Source organism: Chelonia mydas, chromosome 12, assembly GCF_015237465.2.
Source record: "Chelonia mydas isolate rCheMyd1 chromosome 12, rCheMyd1.pri.v2, whole genome shotgun sequence".
In the NCBI taxonomy this organism is placed as follows: Eukaryota; Metazoa; Chordata; order Testudines; family Cheloniidae; genus Chelonia; species Chelonia mydas.
In genome coordinates, this window is record NC_051252.2 from 38,035,433 (window position 1) to 38,058,601 (window position 23,169).

The 23,169-nt window shown below is 47.5% G+C and overlaps 1 protein-coding gene across 5 annotated transcripts in view; it reads right to left on the reverse strand.

Moving 5' to 3' along the window:
- Positions 1–2,807: 2,807 nt before the first annotated feature.
- RNF166 (ring finger protein 166) overlaps positions 2,808–23,169 on the reverse strand; it is a 29,528-nt gene continuing 9,166 nt past the window's right edge. The window contains exons 2-7 of one of the 5 annotated variants that reach the window (XR_005222279.2): positions 20,234–20,390; positions 17,607–17,719; positions 15,672–15,786; positions 14,612–14,719; positions 12,677–12,817; positions 4,795–12,582 (exon numbers count right to left, since the gene is read on the reverse strand). Coding sequence is in view for 3 of the 5 variants with exons in the window: in XM_037878041.2 (XP_037733969.2) it covers positions 12,517–12,582; positions 14,612–14,719; positions 15,672–15,786; positions 17,607–17,719; positions 20,234–20,390 (559 nt within the window). In the remaining 2 variants the exon portion in view is untranslated. The other 4 variants (XR_005222280.2, XM_037878043.2, XM_037878041.2 and 1 more) reach the window with 4 other exon arrangements.

The following is a 23,169-nucleotide window of genomic DNA, read 5'->3' on the forward strand; positions in this document are numbered from 1 at the left end:
GAAGTGGTTTAGTCAGTGCTACTTAGCCCTCTAGAGTAGCTCACTGCATTTAAACAATGCTGCTGGTTCTGAGGCTGTAGGCTAAACTCAGAGTTAGTGCAAGTTAGGCTGCTTCACACACAACCCCTTGCACACAACATCTGCCCATGTGCAAGGGGCCCTGGGCTGGTACAACCCTCATGCTGAGGAACCAAGGGACAGTATAAAAGTTAAGCACAGATATTGCCTCTAAAGTGGCGCACAGCAGCACCCTGGCCAAAAAGCAGCTGGGGCTCCTGGAAACTGTGTCAGGAAATGGTGTTTACTGCTTGCACATTGCCTCCCAATGCCCCAGTTCTGTGAAGAAGGCCCTGTCAATACTCCAGAGAGAGGCTATGCTATTGTTAAAGATGGCTCAGCAGGCATGGCTTTGCCCCATAGCTGATCACAGCAGGCCACGGGAAGTATTTAAATCAAGTTATGTCCCATCCACATAGGGGCAAAGTCATGCCTGCTGAAATAGTTCTTCCCACCACGCTCCGAAGCATAGACTGGGCCAGCCCATTGCAAAGGCATCTGCTGATTCTCTACCCAGTGGGAGGCCGTGAGACTCTGAGGAAGCAGCCGCAAAGGAACTGATCATGCTTATCCTCCACTCACCAGACTGGGAAGGGGAAACCCCAGGTTCCTTGCAGCCTAGACAGTAGGTGGGGGAGGCCCCACATGACAGACTGAATTAGCCCAGGATCCATCCTAGACAAAGGAGGGGGCAGCCCGAGAACAATGACAGTACGAAGCACCTTGACACCCCTGTTTAATGCTGCTTAATATCATCAGGCATTTAAATGGGCTGAGAGATTAATGCTTCCTCAGTGCAGGGAGTATACTCCAGGCATCCCCAGGACTCTCCATTCCCACCCCTGCAGGCAGATTTCATCCTGCTTGCGTAGTTCTTCCCCAGTTGGGGCACAGGTGCTGCTCCCACTCACCTGAGCCTGCCAGGGAAGCAGGGTCCCCCACTCTGAGAAGCAGAGAGAGTTGGGCTACAGGGGAGAATGCTGCAGAAGTCTCTCAGCACCTGCCTTGCTCAGGACAATGTTCAGAGTATCATGTTCTACAAAGGATTTTTCCAAGAACTGGGATTTTTTAAATCCTGAGAAATTGGAATGGGAGCAAACAGAGATCCCCCCGCCCTCTGGTGCTTACAATTAAGATGATTTATAGGTGCTTTTCAAGTCCCATCTGGTATGTGCTCCAGAGAACAGGGGCTCCGCAGTAACCTTGGAAAGAGGCTGTTACTTCCCACCCACAAGGCCTAGCAACTAAGGCAGCAAAAATCTAGCAGCTTTGTAAGTGACTCTAGAAACCCAGCCCCACGTGTGTGCATGCCCTGGAAAATGATCTGGGCATCTCATCATCCAGGCAGTAGTGCTAGATAACTCTGGTCTCCAGCAATGCTCATCACCAAAAACCTACAAGCACTTTATAAAACGGTGAGGAGCTATTACCCTCCTCATTTTATCAACTTAAGGGCTGATCTACACTTAAAACTTAGATGGACCTATCTATGTTGCTCTGGGTTGCGAGAAATTTCATGCCTCGAGTAGGTCAACTGAACCCCCGGTATAGCTGAGGCAAGAATTCCTCCATCGACATAGCTACAGTCTCTTGGAGAGGTGGATTAACTATATTGATGGAAAACCCAATTCTGCTGATGTAGGAAGCATCTATGCTATGGTGCTGCAGCTGTGCCCCTGCAGTTTAGACGTGGCCTGAGAGACTGAGGCCTGAGAGGTTAAGTGACTTGACTGAGGTTACACAGGAAGTCAGTGGCAGAGCAGGAAACACAACTCAACTTACCAACTCCCAATCTCATCTCTCACCCAGCGAGCATCCCCAATCATCTGTCTCCATAGCAATTCCCCCAGTTTCAGAGCAGCATCTTAGCAGTTGACAGCGTAAGACGGCATTGGGGGCACTGATACACACACGGCCTGCATCTGGAAGGGTGCGCTAGTGTACATACAGTGCCTAGCATCCTGGGGTCCAGGTCCATGACTAGGCTCTTAGGTGTTACAGCAATATATATATAAAAAAATCAAATCAATAATGGCCAATATCAATGCCCGCATTGTGGCCTCCTCTGTGGGAGCAGCCCAGCGAGCTCACCTAGGATAACAATACAGTGCTTAGGCAAACTCACCTTTCTGGCTTGGCACCAGTTTCCTGGCTTCATACCAGACGACCCTTCGCGGGTCAGCACCAAAGCCGCTCCTGTCCTCAGTTCTGCAGCAGATTTTGGACCTGAGAGCAAGAATTATTCCACATAAGCCTGCTGAGCACCACCCTTTGGACTTGGCCCAGTCGAGAGGCCACTGGGCAACTGCTATGTGCAATTCATGCAACAAGCCACTTTGCTCTGGTAGATGGGTATTGCAAGGTGCTCTGCAGCTTCTGAACTGGATTCACGCTCAGTGACTATTCCTTAGTGCAGCTGCAAGGAGAGGGGGACAGGTGCTGGGCTCAGATTACCCATGAGCCCCAGCTTCCTTGTTGACTTGCCCCTCTGTGGCAAGATCTCCAGTGATTATAGTGAACCTAGTGTCATTTAGTGAACACTACCCAACAAAGGCTATGGCCTTTGCGTGTGCAGAAAATTTGGTGTATTTTGTATGATTTATTACACTTATATTTCAGTATAAATGCACTTTAAAAATATTCTCCCTCTGGCATCTAAAAGGCATAAACGAGCTATGAAATCATGTAACCCTTTGCAGTCAAAGGCAGACACAATCATGCATACAGGATGGGGAGGTGAGATTGGACTGTAGCCAGAGTGGGTCACAGAAATCTCCTGGCACTGCCTGGCATTTGGAACTTGTCCCATAATGCAAGGAAGGGACCAAGAGAACCATATTCTCCTTAATAACCCTTGGGGGTATGTCAGTCACACAGAAGGGTAGATGAGGGGTCCTGGAGCCGTGGGCAGCCATTGCTACTAAAGCAGCTCCCAAATCATCCATGGAGGGACCTGTGAGCTGTGCCAAGTACAACAGGGAATACAGACATGCAACCCTTCCTATGGGGTTCAGTCTTTTTATAGCTGCCTGCCTCTGGTCCTGTAGAAATAATCAAAGGCTGCTATTCAGTCTGACATTCAAATCAAGTGCCAGCCCATGGCACTTCAGCAGCCAGGGTCGTTACCTGCTGCCCAGTTAATGCAGCACGAGAGCAGTTACACACCCACGCTCCAACCTGGACCCCCACACAGGCAGGACTGGGGAGAAGTCAGCACACCACTAAAGCACTATGGAATGTTCAACCCAGGCACGGCTGTGGGAGGGAAAAAAAATCCACATCCCCACCCCAATTTCTAGGGTTTTAGAGTACCCAGGATTCCCAAAGCTAGGAGCTTCCCTGTCCTCATCTTCCAAGGCACAGCCACACCCTTGCTTACACTATCCAGTCACAACAGCACAGAGAAGCTAATCCCAGAGTAAGAGACTTCCTAGAGCTACGGAAGAGGGATACAGAGCTCCATCAACCTATGCCATGCATTAGGCTCCTGCTCTCGAGAGCGAAGCAGTGCCGTTAACCTGTAAAAAAGCATCCCCTTTGCTTTCAGCAATGGATTGCTGAGATCAGATGGGAGCAGTCGACTCAGAAAGTGCATAGCTTTATGCAAGATTTCGGGTTGCTAGGAGTAGGGGGCACTTTTTGCCCTGACCGCCAACTGCTCAGTGTGTTTGCAGGAGATGCTGTCTGAGCTCACTGTAACTGTATTCCCTGTACAGAATTTTGTCACTGGACTTTTCCTTCAGCTCAGCAATCCTTGTGCAAGCATGAGGCATGGGGGAATTCACCGACGAAAAGTGCAGCTAAATTAGGCCACTTGAGGAGCATAAGGCAGGCTCTGAAGAAAGACAGTAGTTATGATCACCCTTCTTTGGGTTTTTGTTTTAAATCCACACTTAAATCCACTGTTGACAGAGGTGAGACAGAGATAAGGTTTTAACTACTCTGCGTCAGCCAGATAAGCAGCAGTCAGTGCATTGTTGGAGACTTGATACAGCCGTCTATCTAGCAGAGGGCACTGGAAATACAAGATTGAGGATGATGAAACCTAGTCTGCCAGATACTTGACAGGCACCACAGTGCTCAGCAGTAGTTAATGAGTCAGTGGACGAGGTCATAAAGATCAGCTCAGCGTCTCCCTTTCCAAACAAAGAGGCTGATTACATTCAGCACTTGTTGCCCTATCTCAGTGGGCTTTGCCTCGGTATACCTGCTTCTGCTCTAGGCTCAGGGTGCTTCCGAGCAGAGACAGGTTAGACACCTGTAGTTATGTCTTGGAGGGGATCAGCAACGCTTGTCCAATGCAACGGGCAGGCTCAAAGCGTCTGGAATGGCCATAAAAAAAAAGACAAGTTAATATGCTACTAAAATTCATTCAGCACTCTACTCCCCTCCTCCTAGCTGCTAATTGCTACTCAGGAGTCCCATCACCGGGCAGAAAGGAAGAGCCGAATATCCCTAAAGGACCGAACTGCAGAGTTAGCAGCAAGGTATCAGAGCGAAGCATTTACATACCTTGAGATTTAGACTGGAGGGTGCTCATCTCCCTTTGACATGCACATAACCGTGTTAATAAGAGATTCAAACACGGTAAGTGGGAGGATGAGGAGTGTGGGAGGGGAAACAGACCCACCAAAGGTCTACTGAGTGGGATGGGGGGGGGTTTCTGTTCCCTTGAGCTGACACTGTCTGTTACCCCAACTTGTCCCAAGCTCCCAAGAGATTTCAGCCCGACACCAATGGATGAAACTGCGTTTATTGAGAAAAATGGTTTGCTACAAATACATCATTGATTTTTTTCTTCAAAAAACAGTATGTCTCGTTAAAAGTTCTATTCATATGCAAAATAGTCACAACACCACACTGAACAGCATGACCATCACCAATGCCAAACCGGACAGAGAACACGCAACACGGGGGACTCCTCTGCCTACACCCAGAACCGTGGGCCCGACATTCCCAAACCTTGAGCAGAATCAGGAGTTCAAGGGGAAGAAGTCTGATGATTCGCTGTGACACGTGGAATTCTGAGTGTAAACCCCTTTAGTTTACGTTATTACACATAACTGATGCAAAGGGAGCATAGTAAATATCCACTTAGCACATATATGGGGCTTTTCATCCATAGGCCTTAAAGTGCTTTACAAAAGCAGGTATCATTGCCCCTGCTACAGAGCTGGGGAAACTGAGGCACAGAGAAGTGGCTTGTTGAAGATCATACAGGAGGAGCTAGGGATGGAACTCAGGCCTCGACTCCCAGCCCCACAAGTCTATCCACAGACCTATGCTGCCTTGCTAGCATCTGTTGCACCTTCCCCTTCCCCACCTCTAGTGCAAATCTTGGGCCAATAAATGCTGCCATTCATAATTTATACCACAGAAAGGGATCCTCGCCAGCAACCCGCTCAGGGTGCCACCACTTGCCCCCCTTCCGGGCAAAGTCCCCTTCAGAAGGAGCTAAGAAGTGGCACAGACTTGCCCACAAAGCAGCATGAGCTCTTTATACATGGGACCCAACAGTACAGGCCAGGGGCAGTGATCCGGATACTGGACGGGCATAAACAGGAAACCCAGACGCTTCCCAGGTTGTATATCAACTCCTTTCTTCCTGGAGAGAGCATATATTGCAAGGAGGTACCATAATCTTCAGGAAATCTGGTCAGCTTTCCCCAGGGGAAAAGTGCAGACACAGGCTAGGAAGAAATCCGCAGTGAGCCAGGGGGCCTATGGTTTTTATTCATGTCTCCCAAGCAGCCCCACATGGCTAACTCCCAACTCAGGAAACTCCTCAGAGCAGCCTCTGCTAAGTGTTTGCCCTTTGCTCATGTGTTGTACAGATGACTGCAGGTTCCTCCGGGTGAGAGGGTGGGGGAGGGACAGCTAGCCACTCGGGAGCAAACATGCATTGCAATATTTTCTGTTACTATTTAGACTGAGGTGGAAAAAAACCTGTATTACAAGAGTGTGAGCCTAAAACTCGGATAACAGGGTGCAGGGAAGTACCTTGGTTAAGCCCCAAAATTGCGCTCTTCAACCTAGGAATGTAGAGCAAGATTTTCAAGAGAGCCTGAGTCCCATCAAAAGCCAATGCTGAAAGTTCTCTCAGGCCCCCGTTGGACACGAAGCAATCCTGGGAGAGGATGGCTTCTGGACTAGAAGGCAGCCACCTCCTACATCTCAGTGTGGTTGATGAACGCTAACCCACTCCCTCCCCAGCCTGGATTTTGGATGAGCAGGGTGAGAAGCGAAGACATTCACAACAAACCGATCAGTACGGATCAGTGTTTAAAGGTTAAGATGGACCCAGAATGGGAATGAGTGAACTTAAACATAGGCCTTTTAAGGGCTGGGCTCCTGAGCGTTGTGCTGATCCACCGAGTACGAGCTGAGACACGCTGTCCTTGCACAGGGAGTTCCTCACAGTCACCCACCCTGGATATTCTCCCAAGCGGCAGCTGCTCTTTCAGCTGAACACCACATGGCGACTTGATGTGCCCCGTTAGCAACCTTTGGCTGAGACATTCCATCAAGGGCCTTTCTGCCCATATCTGACGGCTGCTCCCCATCTGCTTCAAAGAGTTTTTCCACAACACCAGAACCCTGGTCAGCATTCTCCCTCCACATTTGGGCAACTGCAGAGGGCAGAACAGTTGCTGCACCTGCCGATGTTTCACTCACTCCAGTGGAAAGAGCTTCAGGACACCTGGAGTATGAAGGTGCCACATAAACCCAAAGTCACCCATGGAGATGCTGCTAGAGCTGTATCGTATGAAAAAACTCTTTTCTCTTGCAGGCCGCGGTACGTTGCAGGTCTGAGAGCGATATGCCATTGACGTTCGTGTACTCGATAGCATCTCTGTGTATTTGCACCGAAAATATAGATAGAGTATATTGCACACCAGCAATATACCAGCATGCACTGAAAGACAGCCTTGCTCCAGCACAGTTCCCTCATTTAGCAAGTCCAGATTAGCCAGCTGGAAACGAACAGCCATTTTGAGCACAGAGTGAATGATTTACAAACATCACCAAATTGCTTAGGTAAAGAGATCTGAACAATTATACAGCTGAAAAATGAACTGTGCTTACTGACACTCAGCTGATTTTGAAAGGTGACATTTCCCATTTCTATAGCACCGTTCATATGAGGATCCCCTAGCACTTTACAGAGGAGGGCATCACCCCCAAATAATCCCTAAGGTGGGTATTGCTCAGGTAGGGAAACTGAGGCACAAAGATTAAGTGACTTGCCCCAGGTCACCCAGCTAGTGAGTGGAGTAGTAGAGACAGACTCGAGTGTCTTGGCTTTCAGCTCCCTGCTCTAACCACTAATCCTTGCTGCCTCACAAGTGCAATTGAACCTATGGCAAACAAGACTTCTACGGTAGCACATGAATATTTCTTGCATGACAGCACACATTCCAGAGACATTTACACATTGCATTGTAAGATGCGCATGGCTTCAGCAAAGCACAGGGCTTTTTCCAACGGCATCTCAAGGGTAATGACAAAATGCAGCACTTGAGATATACACTAGACAGGCTTCCCCTAGCAAGTGTGTAATTGTTGCTCCCCCTAGAGGATTCTGCTTGTTATAACAAGACAGCGAACAATACAAAGATAGGAACAAACTCCATGCTAGGAACAACAGTTAAGGCAATTTGTCAGCTGGCAGGTTGGGGTGAGACAGGGCTAGAGAAAGTTAACAAGGTTTATGGGTTCTGATTCTTCCTCATCACACTGGCCAACTCATTGCCATTCCTGTTCCCAGCACGAGGTTTGCGTTTCACAGTCCTGCGCCACCACTTTGAACAGAGATCAAGCACATCCAGCCTCAAGCCATAAGTAAAAAATTCTCCTGCCAAAACTCCCATTTTCTGTTAGACACAATTTACATTCAGACAAGACTCAGACACCCTCCCCACTCCCCATGCCTTGAAAGCCAGTGCAAAACTGGACCCCATTCTATATAGTACATTAAGAGTAGAAAAGTTAGGTAGGTTTATTAAAGCTTACATACTTTAAAGGTACGTAAGCTCTGCAGCTTAATGCTGCTGGAAGAGAAATGGGAACAGATGAGATCTGACGTCTGCGAAAGGTAGAAGGCGCTCATTTGAGAAGAAAAGCCCTCTGGATTATATTTCCGCTGCCCTCTTTACGTTGCCCCTGCAGCAGTACAGATTCAAACCCAGGACAAACAGTCTGCTGGCAGATGGCTGGGTTTTAAGGCTAGATCGACAAAACCTCCTTCCCTAACCCATCCCAACTAAGTGAAGCAAAACAAGCAAGGTTAACAGCACCGTACTGGGGAGTTTCCCAGTCCGATCTCATCTTACATTCAAAGGCAGTGATTTGGGGGCAGTTTCCATCAGTCCCTGGGTTTGCAGTAGGCAGTTGCATTCAGCTATGTTGGTAGGTAACCCACTTACAAACTAAGCTTCCAGCCTGGAATGAAGTGGCTACTGAGATGTTTAAACTATCACCCCCAAGACAATTTGGCACGGCCGTGGAACTGCTCGCAGCGACGGTGTGGTGCCAGATGGCGAGTATCACGCAGCCAGAGCAATGCTGAAAGGAAGGCCTGCACAAGCCAGCTCCCAAACGCCAGGAGATTAGCTAGCTGCCATGCACACCCTGAGAGTCCACAGGCGCCAGTGCGAAGTAGTGCTTTCACTCAGCAGAGCACCCCATCCCTCAGAGGGAATGTACCAATGCTATACTGCCTGCCAGTTGGTCCCAGACTATCAAAGTGCGGTGCAAAGTAGGTGGTGTTCTAGCACGTTGGGAAGGTGGCAGCTGCTTTGCAACAAAAGGAAAAGGAGACAGTGGGCAAACCAGAGGCAAGCAGAGACCCTCAGCTATTCTGGAGAAAGGGTTAACTGTGTGTGCTAGAGCAAAGGTCCACGGGTGATAAATAAGGGTTTGGAGCTGGAGATCCCACCTAAGAAAACGAGGAGAACCCTCCACAAGGTCCCACAGCACCAGGTGGCCTTCAGCCAGCGTGCTTGAGATTAGACCACCATAAGCCAAGAACTTTAGTAGCACAATGTGTCCATATTGGGAGACCAAGAGCAGGAAGGTTAGCAAGCTGCAAGGCTCCTTCCCTGGGGTGGGGTTATAGCATAGCCTCCTGCACTGCTGCAGATGGAAGGATTCAAGGTAGGTCAGGTGACAAATAACAAAGGTCACAGGATAAAAGAGCAAATAGAGAACAAAAAAGTGATCCAGTGACGAGGCCGATTTTAACTGTGATGGGAAGGGACAGGAACCAGGCACAGAGCCAGAAAACAAAACAGCTAAAGCAGGAACAGATGGATGGAGGAAAGGTCCCCTTCCAAGAGGCCAACACATGGCCACTAGCCACACAACACTTCATGCTTGGACAACTTTAATGGCCTGTGTTACATAGATCAGACTAGAGGTTCTAATGGCCTCTTCTGGCTTTAAACACCCTGAATGTGAAAGTACAGCATCACCCAAACACCCATGGGATGAGAGAATCACAGAACCTGATGAATCCTGCCCCTTCACATTTCACAGCAGGTTGTGAGTGGACAAGTTATCTATTGCTGGGTTGTGTTCCTAACCGTGACTTCCCCTCGCGGGGCACTGGAGCAGAAAAGCTCCCAGGTCCCTGGAAGTGGCAGGTGCTGGGTTCCAGCTCGCTAAGCAGGACTGTACGTGATTTACCCGTTTTGTGTTTATAGCTAGGGAGGCTACAGGATGTCTCTTAGCAGATGGGAAAGGTCCTAGATGGACTTTGCCCTGCCTCCCACAGGGCTCTTCCCCAGAACTCATCAACAGAGGGGCTTGTGGATACCAACCAGGAACTTTGTTTTGTTTTATTTGTTTTGTGCTGCAGAGTAGGATGTCCAGTCCCTATAGAAAGGAGGACCCAGCAATGGGGATCCCAGAGACCAGTTAAGGATGGGAACTGGCCAGTGACAAGCGGCCAGTTCTCCTTGGCTGGGAAGAAAGGGGCTGTGTGCAGCATTGGTCTGAGGCTTGGCATCTAAGGTGGGGAACGTCAGGCCTCAAGTCAGTACAAGGATTAAACCAGTGTTACACAGGCCCATTGAACGACAGTCAACGCAACATCACCAATGACCTTTAAGTCACAGACCTGAGCAGAAACTAGACAGGGAATGCACTGTCAAAACTCCCAGCACTTCCTTCCGAACCGCGCTGGCTGGACAAGTTAACTGAATACACACGTCTCCCTGCCATGGAGAGGGCACCCTGCTCCAGTCATTCCGTTTCCCAGCATTGCCTAGCCATGCTATTCCAAAATGAATTTCAACTCCCTTAAAAACAGGATCAGCCCAAACCTTTGGTCAGATCCTCCCTGTTCCCAGAGCGGCGCCTGCACCCTCCGAGGAGCAAACGAGGAAGTGATCTTCACAGTGCTGGAAGACTAAGCTGGTCTGACTCTACACTACAGCGAGAGCGTGGACCTGAGCACGCCCAGACAGCCTCCTGGCCCCCAGGAAGAATGCATGCAGCTAGGCCTAAGTTTCAGCCACCCCACAGTACGTAATGGTCGGTTACAAACAGATCTCGCTCTATCTGATTTCAGGACCCGCCATGCCCTCAGACCAAGGGCCTGTTGAGTCATGTGTCCTATCTCAGACAGGGCCAGCACCAGATGCTGGGTTTAACTCCACACCAATGGAGAGTTTTGCAGTCACGTCCTTATAAAGTTTAATGCTGTAAAATTACAGTTGTAACAGAAAAAATAATCTGGGGCATGACATTTATTATAAATTATCCTACTGGTATCACTCCAGGTGAGCTCCTGAATCTTTGCCTCGGGATCACGGAGACTCAATCAATCTCTGGATGGCTGCTGAAGAGCATCGGTTTCCCTCTTCATAGGTGACTAGAATCTAAGTGAGTCCCTAACTACAGTTTACATGCCACAGCCCAAGGCTGGATTTGCACACTATAAGTGCCATATTCACACACATTAGAACTCATAGATTAATCAAAAGCTTTAAGAGACCTAAAGTTAGTAGTAATAGTGGAAGGCAGCCTGCTTGTCATGCTGTGTTGCATGTACTTTTAAACACCAGACCACTGCTGAACTGAGCTCTGCCAAGCTAGGACCAGATCAGCCCCCTCACAATCCTAGCCAAACAGCCCATCCATGCCAACAGAAGCGAATGAACAGCCTGGAGTCGAGACACTAACTGGCCTTGATAATGCTAATGGGACTGTTGCCCCAGAGAACACCGCCTCTGCTGAACCACTCACAGGGCTTTGCATCTTGGAGACACACACAGCTTGTAGCTAATTCACAGTTTTTATTTTCTTTCAGAAGTGGATTTGATCCATTGACCAATACCCCGGTTAATGCCTGGTGAGTAACTCCGAGTACCGCCCTCCCATGCTGCACATCAGCATCATTGGGGGGGGGGGGGGGGGGGAGAGAAGCAAAAGGAAAAAACCGTAAACACAAAAAATAAATACAAAACAATGCAACCTTTCTGTTGCTCGGGCGCGAATGGAAAAGAGCCCCCTCTCAATTCCAGGTTCCAGCAGTTCCCCACCCTACCCCCCAGTTCTTGAATCCACAGCATGTGTTTAAAAAATATAATATTTTTCTTAATAAGGTTCCATAAAAATACTATTGTTCCTAGTCAAACACAAATATTGCAATATGAAGAGTAACTGTTTTGATTTTTGCTCTATAAAACGTGAAAAGGTCTCACACCGATTAATGTAGAAAAAATGCAAGAACTCTAGTATCACAAAAGCCAGTACAAAATGAGCAAGGGGAAAGAATGCCAGTGGCAGGACAGTTCAGGATTCCTTCCCATTTCTACCTAGCTCTTTTTAATAGACCTGTCATCACGGTCTCTGAGCGCAGCAGGTTCGTGCCCAGATTTAGCCCAATGCGCTTCGTTGCCTCTGGCCTTCCCTGAGCAGTGGCAACAGAGCTGAGCAACAGACTGCTCATGCCCTCGGGAGGGTGGAGGGCCAACATCTCAATAAATACTCTTACGAGGTTAAAAAACGCTCAATGCTTTAAAAAAACAAAAACAAAACCCCATTGTTGAGAAGAATTGAAAACTAGGGCATTTTACATAAAATGCATCATTGTTTTACGTACCCATTAACTGCAACAAATATGAGGAGCAACGGTGCCAAAAAGCATCTAATAATAAATAGATATAGATATATACTCCGTATATGGATATGAAATGCCCAATTGGAAAAAACAAACATTTGGTAAGGTCACCTTTGCCTCTTCCCATCCAGCAGGGGTCACTCTCACCAGATCATGCTCGCTCACCGTTTCATTGTGCAACAAAAGATTCCACCTTATTAAACAAGGTGTGATTTAAACAGAGATGGGCGGCCTAATCTCTAGGGGATGCAGCGGGATGAACAAGTGTCACGCCTCTCCTAGCGGAAAGGCGACCTGTGCAAAGGATCCACACCGCTGCTCAGCAGTCGCCGTCAGTTCTCCGAGAGGGAGAGCGCCAATGCAGCCTGCAATGCAGCTTCTTCATCAATATTATAGTCCTGGAAACAAGAAGAGTGAACGGGTCAGAGGGGCTGACGAGGAGCCAACGCGTCTCTCCCTGCATCAATGAGCTGTCTGTCCGGGTGCTCGTACCTCCTGTGACATTCCCAAGAAAGGACCAGAATGCCAAGCGGAAAGAATCTTCACATTGACCTTCCTTTCGGATCATGGACACTGTCAAAACAGCCACATGATTACAAGAAACCTCTCCTGTGCCACCTCAGACAGGCCAGGCTGGGAAGAACAGGAGATTAATTTACTTTTCTATGCTTATTTCTTGCATTTTAAAAGGACAGTGAAGATAAACTGGTCAGTTCTACCCTCAGTTTCACTCTCTGTTTTGCCTACACGCAGCAGGAAGATGCAGCCACTTGAAAAAGTTTCATTTACAAAGTCAAAAAAGGTTTCTATCACCACCACCATTTTTTTTTTCAACACCCAAATTTGTGCACAAGCTACATGACCATGAGGATCCTTTGAAAGATGAGACGTGCAAATATTTCAAAGCTTAGTATCTGTCCTCTGAGGTTAACAGTCACTCTGGAATCTAATCTACCAAACGATAATGGCAGATACAAACAGGAGTTTATCTACAAGGTCCCTGGAGCAGAACTGCCCTGGCTGCAGCCTTCGAGGGGAGAGCACCACCCCACACCCACACAAAAGATTAACAGTGAGGGAGATCTGCCAGAGTTCTCATTTGCGCACCACACCAGAGAAGGACATGGCACACACGCACGCTGTGCACGTTCTGTATTCCTGAATGGTCTCTGGAGCTCAAATTCCAACGCCACTGTGCAAGAGCTGGTCTCAGAGTGAAGGGCTGGACTCAGCCAGTCCAGTGTTGTACAACGCTCCTTTTGGCCACAGGCCCCATAGCTGTTTGTACAACACAGGTATTTGCTTATGGCCACATCTTGGACCTTTGCTTCTGGTGAGATGCCAGTACAGCCTGGCCAGCCTCTCACGGATGGAGATCTTCCTGAAGCTGTCTGGAACAGTGACTACTCCTACAGAATTACCACCGGCTCACTTCTCTCAAGTCCCCAGTGCAGACTGAGAAGGGAGCTCGCACTGCGTGCCAAAAGGCAGCATGGAGCCTGCCAAATGCAGCCCAGCTCCTGAATTAGTGGCTTTACCTCTCTCAAAAACCTTCTTCATTAAAATGTGTCAAGCTCAGGTGAGATTCAGCCTGCACGTAGAGGCTGATATGAACTTGACAGCACATTTGGCTGGAACTTTGTAGCCCTAGCAGGTTTTCAGTGACACTTCTCTTGCTCATTTCCCAGTGTGTTTAAATGGGACACAGGAAATGATAGAAAGCTTAAATACTCTTCCTTTCCCAACTCCCCTGCCTGGCCTCACTGATCACAACCTGGCGAAGTTCATCACTCGGACTGTCAGATCTTGGGGGCAGGGATCTCTTTCATGGCATGCATCTCCAGGTCCTAGCTCCGTGGCCCCAGATCCCTCCCAACGGCCTCAAGGTACTACCGCAATGACAATAATACTAAAGTGGATGACCCGGAGATGGCAGCACAAGCAACATACAGCTGTCTCCCAGAAGTGCAGGCCACAGGAACAAAGCTCAGCCTTCAGACAGGACCCCTCCCCCCAAACCCTCCTGTGTCCTGCTAGGAGGAGAACTTCCTACCATTCAACACAGGTTCTTGCCACAGCCTATTGCAGAGTCTTGCTTCACCATTCCGACATGCTATTTTGTCTCAGTATAGATGTGATTTTATCTAAAAAGGCAGAAGTTATTTCAAGGCCACTTAGCTGGTTGGGACAGATACCTGCAATACAGAAGAAAACCTTTCCCCTTCTGTTCCCCCACTAAAAGATGCCAGTAACTGATAGCTCAGCATGAAAACTGTGCAATAATTGCACACAAAAGTGGCGTTCTCATTTCTCATATGGGCCAGCCACATGTGAAGCCAACGCCAGCTGATTAAGGGCTGGAATGTCGTCAGTGGGAACAGGCCAGGGCCCTAAGCGACTTGAACTTTGATTTGCAGCAGTACCCACCACAAAGGTGTCATAGGAGAACTTGTGCCTGTGTAGGAGATGCTGCAGGAAGTTGGCGCTCTTGTAGCTGGGGTCCCCCCAGGGCATCGCTGAACAGACTGGGCACACCTAGAACATACAGGGGAGGAAAGGGAAGTCATGAGACCAGCAATGTGGTGCAGTTCTTGAAACTGCTGCCTGCCACCCACAGCCCAAACACTAGCAGGACTACTCTTCCCTTTTAACTTCTATCAGTCAGAGGCAATTTCTGCAAACACCCTCTTCAAGAGACACTGTGCATCTACACAGGCTGGAGAGCTAGGCATGTCGGTTAGTGCTGCAAGCCTCCAGACTCAAAGGGCAGATTTTTGAGACTGCTTAGACATTATGCATGCTCACACATTTCCCACAACTGTGGGAATGGTGCATGAAAGCGACAGACAGAATGCTGAGCACCCTCGGGGATGCTCTAGTGGGTTAAAGCGGTATTTGCAATCTGGAGATGGTCCCTTTTAGCACTGATGAGTGTTGAGCGCAATAGGCTCAGGACCAGAATGGGACACAGGAAATATAATCAATTAAATGCAGAGGGTTCCCTGCCAAAAAGCTGTGATCCCTCTGTGAGCTTAAAGGCACAATGCATTTAGGGACACAGAAGAAGCCCCCGTCTCAGAAGCACAAGAGGCCTTAAAAATCACAGCCTATTGTAGTGGAAAGTGAGTGGCAAAGCAAAACCACTAGAGTTAGGGAGACAGCACTGAAATCTAGGCTTAACCCAGTTCTTGCTCTGCAATGCACCTCGAGCAAAGCTAATAGATCCAGCTCTGTGTCTGCCTGTCAAAGAGATTTAACAAAGATTAAATGAGTTAGAAATGCGGATAGTACTTTATGCCCAGAAGCAGATGTGTGCGCCTGTTGACTTTGAACAAGGGATTAATTAAAATACGCAGAGACTTCCAATTCACTGGAGGTTACCCCGCTCCCATTCTCTGCCCAGTAAGAAGTTCATGAGCAAAGAGCCAGACATGGAAATCAGAGCCACAGCGCCAAATACTCGCCAGTCTGCCCGAGGAAAGCTCACCACTTTGTTGGGGTCATTGCGGTGGTTCTCCATGCAGTGCTTGACCAGCTCTTGCTGGTCCAGGTTCCGGGCTCCACAATAAGGGCAGACAAAAGTGGAACGGTTTGGAATATTGCTAAAAAGAAACAGCAGTCAAGAATTCAACACAACAGAGACCAACAGGGAAGAGGACAGGTGAAAACAGAACTGGCTTCACAGAGACAAGCTGACCGCAGCAGACTCCAAAGGATCTGATACACCATGAATCACTTCCTCACCACTAGCCACCACCTTAGACTGAAGGCAAAGATTCTGATCACATGCTGATGCACCTCCAGTGGCTTCAGTGGACTTACTCCATATTTACATCACAGTCAGTGTACCCACAGGATTATTTTGCTAGCTATTATATCCTACTAATTCAGCCACCCGTATCAAATAATATGTTTCTCTTTCTGAATTAATCCATTTCATTCTTATATTTTATCAGTATTAATTCCTATGAAATTAGGATGTGTTGAGGCATATGATATGTGTTTCCTAATAATTATACATAGAATAAGTTTTGCTGAAACGCACGAAGCCTACTGGCCTGCATCCGGTAAGATCCGCTAAAAGTATAATCAGTTAAGAGTAAGTCAGCATAAAAGCTGGCGACCTTTGGTACAGACAGCAATGGTCCATGGACTTTGGGGAACCAAAGGGAGGAACTACACACAACACTGAATGGGTTTATCCAGTGTCTGCAACCGGTTGGTAACTGCAGGGTACACCACAGGGTCGCCAAGAGAGCCTAGGTTGGCAGTTTTTGGAGTGAGATAATATGTAGAGAGTAAGTGTCTTACCCTATAGGTTAGTGGATTATGAGTACCCATTAAGTTCTTAGGGTACAGAAATAAGATTTGGGTATAGTAGGTTGGGCCTGAATTGCAAAGTGTCAGGATCCTAGAAAATACCTTGTAAGGATATCATAGGGAGCTCTTTTAGGCTTTAGCTCTTTCTTTTCTTTGTTCTCCTATATTCTACAGACTATATTTTTATCTACCCTGTCATTCTATCTTCTATCACGCTATCAGCTCAGCTTGTGTAGTATAGTATAACTACTCAGCACTCCTAACTATTGGGGAAGCCAGAACCATCATGTTATCGGGCATGCCAGGAGGAAGGCTGGTCCTTCATCTCCTATTACCGGGTCCTCAAGGAAGGGTGAGATTACGTTAGGTTAAGATACTTATAATAGGAATGGAGTTTTGGAATTCTTTTACTGTTTTGCAGTCATAAATTTCATAGCATTTATTATTCTTTTGTTAATCTCAATAAAGTTTTTATCAATTTGGTATTGTCCTCAGTGTAAGTGTTTGTGCCAAGCACCCGAGAGTCCTCTCCAGATATAGAACTCTCTGAGTTCTCAGACCCTGCAGTCTGAATTGGACAAGAACCTATAAATCTTCTGGTCAGATGCGATCAGTGGTGAGCCATAACAAATAACCCATAAAATTCAGGTCAACATCAGTGACAGCAGAATCAAGTTCAAAGAGTTTTTGAAGTCTAGCTTACCTATTTTACCAGCTATGCAGTTTACTTTCTGCATCTCTCCCAGCTGGCAAAACAACAGATTAGTCAATTTCCTTTTTGTTTTCAGGCAGTTTCTAGTCTTTTCCCGCAGGTTCTCATGCACTAGAGCAATGCTGCACAATGTTAGAGCTGCAAATGGTGCAGGGGAGTCTTATTTGTTTAAGAAAAAGCTTTTCCACTGGATTTTTTTTTTAAATCACGTAGACATTTGTGTTGGATCAGGTTTTGGAAAAGCCTATTTAGAAACCCCTCTAAAATTCAAGGCCAGATTTGACCTGACAGTTTCTGGTTCATCTTGTGGCACTGTTTAAATAGCAATTTGTTACAAAAACGAAACGGGAGGATTCTCATGTGAAGGAGTTGAATTTGGTACTTTAATACCTAGGAATGGGCTGAGAAGTTGGAACCACTGGAACGAACTTCGGGCAGTTGGCCATCTGTTCTTGAACCTTCGCGCAGGATGAAACGTGGGATCTCATCTTCGCCAGGGTCACCTAGAAAGACAAACAGAGGGAGGGAAAAAGAAAAAAAAAAAAAGACGATTGAAGAACCAGGAAAATCTTCGAGAACTCCATGGAGCAAGGGATGCATTTCTCTAGAAAGAAGAAATCAAGGCAGGTGCCACACTCGCAAGCAAACCAGATTGTTCGAGAAAGCAGCCTCCCCAAACCCTTTCTGACAGGCGTCGGAATGCAGGAGACAACTAGGATTATTGCACATCAGTCTGCACCAATGTGGAATTGCTGGGCCAAAGCATGTCTCATTATAGCCAATTAAAACAATCAGCCAACCAGCTACAGTGAGGAGATGCAGGATTTTGGGGGAGTGGGGTGGGTTAGACTAGCTGATCCCAGATACTGCTAAGAAAGCCCCTTTCCTTTTCATAAGACCAAAGCAAGTCATGGTAGAGCTCTTGCCCTTCAAGGCAACCCAAACCTTAGAGTCAAGTTCTCAACCAGGAACAGAAATGCCAGGCTCAAAGGTACACAGAGAGTTATGGAGTTATTCACTTGACAGCAAGTGAGGTGTTGGAGCAGCAGAGGGAAAGGGTCTCAGTCCCCTAGGTGACAGGTATCCACATCACAAAGCCACCACAAATGAACAACTTTACTGCCAGTCTCAGAGGCACCCAGGTCTGGATTACCCCACAGGTGGTCCCTTCAAGGCAGGGCTGAGGCATGATGGCAGGACAATGCCCTAGTCAGACCTACTCTCTGCTGTGATCTTGAGGGCGGTCAATCCAACTTCTTTCACCAGCTCTAAAGGGAAGAACATCCCACTCTGTAAGGCTGCTAATACACAAGAGATGAAACACCAGCTGTACCACTTGAGGTCTGTCCCCCTCTGTTCTTATGTCGTCCCAAGTCTCTCTGGAAGGCTCCACTGTTTTAATAATGGCACTAGTCGTCTGCCAAAGGGTGTTAGGACACAGAGATGTTTCATCTGAGCACAGCACCACCTCGCACAAGGCAGCCACGTCAGCATAGCTCAGATATCTCACAGCCCTTCCTGCAGGGGCCCTGTGGGTTCATAAGCACCAACAGCGTAGGATTTCGCAAAAGGCCACGTACCTAAGCTCTCAAGTTGAGCAGCACTGCATGTGAAACTCAGCCAGCCAACCAGGAGATCCCTCGGGTGTAACCACCAGCTGGAGCTTTACCAAGCATGGTAGCAAGTATTTTGGGTTCCAGAATTTGATCTGCTTCGTGAGGCGTGTTCTCTAGAGTCTAAACATCTATGTTAAATTCAGTGGCAAAAAACTATGGTAACACAGAGTTAAGGTTGCTTGGTGGTATGTCGACCCCTGGCAGAACATTGTGTTGAGCAAATCTCAAATTTAGAAAAGCAGGAAATCCACAGTCAAGGTGGCCCACGCAATCTTAACTCTGCCCTCTTTCAGCAATGGCCCAGTACACACAATGGCCCCATTACTCTGCCAACCCCAGTGTTATTGAAATGTACAAGCTCTTCGCCTCCTTCTACAACCCATTCACTCTCCCCCCCAGGATTCCATCGAACACCATCAAAGAACAAAAGGAAACATTGGGGTCATTCGCCACACCCTGCACTCTCCTGAGGCACAGCAAATTTCAAAGGCGTCCAACTGAGCATGTCCATTTCAGAGGACTTAGGAAGTTCAACCTTTAAACAGAAGTCTTGACACAACCTTAACTACAGCGGCGCAACCTTGCCACTGTAATATGCACTGGTGCTGAGGAATTAACACTCCCACGTCAGGTCTGCACCGTTGCTCAGCCAGCAGTAAACTCCCTAACAAGAACTAGGCAGGGAGTGGTGCTGATTCCAAATACAGGGAGTGGGGAGATGATCATTACAGGGAAAGGATGCATTTTAGTAGAAAACAGACGACGTTTGTCTTGTAGAAAGGGTTAAGTAACAGAGGGAGAAAAGGGCCCAGGTTCCCTTTTTAAAAGATGCATCCACGTAATAAAATATTGACTTTGGCCTGCAAGAGAGCATCGCTAATACTTCATAAACATTCCCAAGTTAAGCCTCAGCACCTCTGATGTAGGAAGCATTATCCCCAATGTCCAGATGGGAAACCGAGGCAGAAAGAGGGTAAGTGACTGACTCAAGGAGACACCATGACTCTGTAACAGAGCTAGGAACAGAACCCAGCTCTCCTGACACCCACTCTCGTGCTTAGAGTACAAGGCCGCCCTTTCTGCTATTTGACCGCCTCCCCAACTGGAGCAAAGGTCAGGTTTTCTTATAGTGGTGGGGCACCCCATTTGTTGTGCTGCCCTGAGGTTCCAAGCCACATGCCTGGTAGTGGAGCATCCACTTGCCTCCCATTCACAATCTTTGGGGACGCAGGAAGTAACTCCCAAAAGAGACACTGCGCTCAGACATAAACCAACATTCATCTGAGCACAGACAAAACCTTCACTAGCACAATGGGCCACACGGGGTGTCATCCATACCTGTCCTGCCCCCACAATACCAGTTATGGGACAGTCACAACTGGACCCGCTCAGATGGATTACCTTCTTACTGCACCCTCTGCAGGGAGCCTTGTAGGAGGACAACTGCTTTTCCACATTGGAGGCCTTCTCCACCTTTTTGGGGTCAAAGGGCATGCGGCAGAGTGGACACAGAGGAGACGGCACTTGGAGACATGGTTGCAAACATTCCCCGCAAAATCTGGAGGAGAAACAAAACCATTAAGTTGTTCAGAGGAGAACCGTTATTTATCACAGCCCAGACAGCTGCATCAGCACAGGAGCCAGCAAACAGAGCTGTAAACAGGGGAGTTTGAGAGAGAGTTCTGTTGGAGGAGAAGGTATTTTGTTGGAGGAGAAGACTAACGGGACTTAGGTGGGAAGGCGATGACAGACACAGAGGCAGCAGTGGTAGTCACCCAGGCAGTGGAAGACACAATGAAGGTGACTGGATGTGGAAGCTGTGGCATGTACATGATCCTGGAGGGGGTACCTGAAAAGAGTTTTGTCTGCGTGAAGTGCCACCTGATAGAGCTGATGGAAGAAAAGATCCGAGGATTGGAGATGCAGGTGGAAACTCTGGTCGAGTTTAGAAGGGGGTTCGAGCAGATGATGGAGCAAAGACATGAGGAGGCTGAAGAGAAAAGCTCAGACTTGCAGGTGGAAGCAAGACCAAAGAACTCTGAGGGGATACTGCTGGGTGAGGAAAGTGGACAGTGGAAGCATGTGACTAAAAGAACCAGGCAGAGGAAAAGAGACTAGTGAAGGAGAAACAGAGCTCAACAACAGGTTTGCGGAGTTAGAAAATGAAGAAGGGTCACAGTAGATGGTCATTGAAGGTGAGAGGGCAATGAAGAAGAGAAGAGCAGCTAGTCCTATAGGAAGAGGGCAAGAGTCAATGGAGATAACACCACCAAATATGAGCCCCAGGAGGATTTGGGATGGGTTGCAGAGGATTGCAAGGGACAATAGGAATCGAGAGGACTTGAAGCCAGAGGGAACAGGGGATAGACTGGAGAATCGCACCATCGCCAGGAAAAGGCAGGTCTACGTGATTGGGGACTCCTTACTGAGAAGGATAGGCAGGCCTGTAACCAGAGCTGATCCAGAGAACAGAAGGGTGTGCTGTCTGCCGGGTGCTAAGATACGGGATGTGGACCCGAGACTGAAGAGGATCCTAACGGGAGCAGGAAAGAATCCACTGACTGTCCTTCATGTGGGAACAAATGATATGGCTAGATTCTCGCTGGAATGTATCAAGGGAGACTATGCCAGGCTGGGGAAGACGCTTAAGGAAATCGAGGCTCAGGTGATCTTCAGTGGGATTCTGCCTGTTCCTAGAGAAGGGCAACAAAGATGTGACAAGATTATGATGCTCAACAGATGGCTCAGGCAGTGGTGCTACAAGGAGTGCTTTGGGATGTATGGCCACTGGGAGGCATTCATGGACAGAGGACTGTTCTCCTGGGACAGACTTCACCTGAGTAAGGAGGGAAATAGACTTCTAGGATGGCAACTGATCAAGAGAGCTTTAAACTAGGAATCTAGGGGAGATGGTTGGGAGACGTCCAGGTAATCTCCACACCGGATTTTAACATCGAGAGGGAAGAAAATGAAGTAAGAAAGGATATGGTCGTGGGTAGGAGAATGGACATCAGGAGGAAGGTGTAGTGTTCATACCAGTCTAATAGGCGATACTGGTGGTAGAATATCTGTGCCTAATTGGGTAAAGAATGTGAGCGAGGCCAAACAGCAAAAATTAAGATGTTTGTACACTAATGTGAGGAGACTAGGTAACAAAATGGAGGAACTAGAGCTACTGGTGCAGGAAGTGAAATCAGATATTCTAGGGATAACAGAAACATGGTGGAACAGTAGTCATGACTGGACTACAGGTATTGAAGGGTATGTGCTGTTTAGGAAAGACAGAAATAAAGGCAAAGGTGGTGGAGTAGCATTGTATATCAATGATGAGGTAGACTGTAAACAAATAAGAAGCAATGGAATGGATAAGACAGAGTCTATCTGGGCAAAAATCACATTGGGGAAGAAAGCTACTAGAGCCTGCCCTGGGATAGTGCTTGGGGTGTGCTATAGACCGCCGGGGTCCAATCTGGATATGGATAGAGACCTCTTTAATGTTTTTAATGAAGTAAATACTAATGGGAATTGTGTGATCATGGGAGACTTTAACTTCCCAGATATAGACTAGAGGACAAGTGCTAGTAATAATAATAGGGCTCAGATTTTCCTGGATGCGATAGCTGATGGATTCCTTCATCAAGTTGTTGCTGAACCAACAAGAGGGGATGCCATTTTAGATTTGGTTTTGATGAGTAGTGAGGACCTTATAGAAGAAATGGTTATAGGGGACAACCTTGGTTCAAGCGATCATGAGCTAATTCAGTTCAAACTAAATGGAAGGATAAACAAAAATAGATCTGTGACTACGGTTTTTGATTTCAAAAGAGCTAACTTTAAAAAATGAAAGAAATTAGTTAGGGAAGTGGATTGGACTGAAGAACTTGTGGATCTAAAGGCGGAGGAGGCCTGGAATTACTTCAAGTCAAAGTTTCAGAAACTATCAGAAGCCTGCATCCCAAGAAAGGGGAAAAAATTCATAAGCAGGAGTTGTAGACCAAGCTGGATGAGCAAGCACCTTAGAGAGGTGATAAAGCAGAAAGCTTATGAGTAGTGGAAGATGGGAGGGATCAGCAAGGAAAGCTACCTTATTGAGGACAGAACATGTAGGGATAAAGTGAGAAAGGCCAAACGCCATGTAGGGTTGGACCTTGCAAAGGGAATTAAAACCAATAGTAAAAGGTTCTATAGCCATATAAATAAGAAGAAAACAAAGAAAGAAGAAGTGGGACCGCTAAACACTGAGGATGGAGTGGAGGTTAAGGATAATCTAGGCATGGCCCAATATCTAAACAAATACTTTGCCTCAATCTTTAATGAGGCTAATGAGGAGCTTAGGG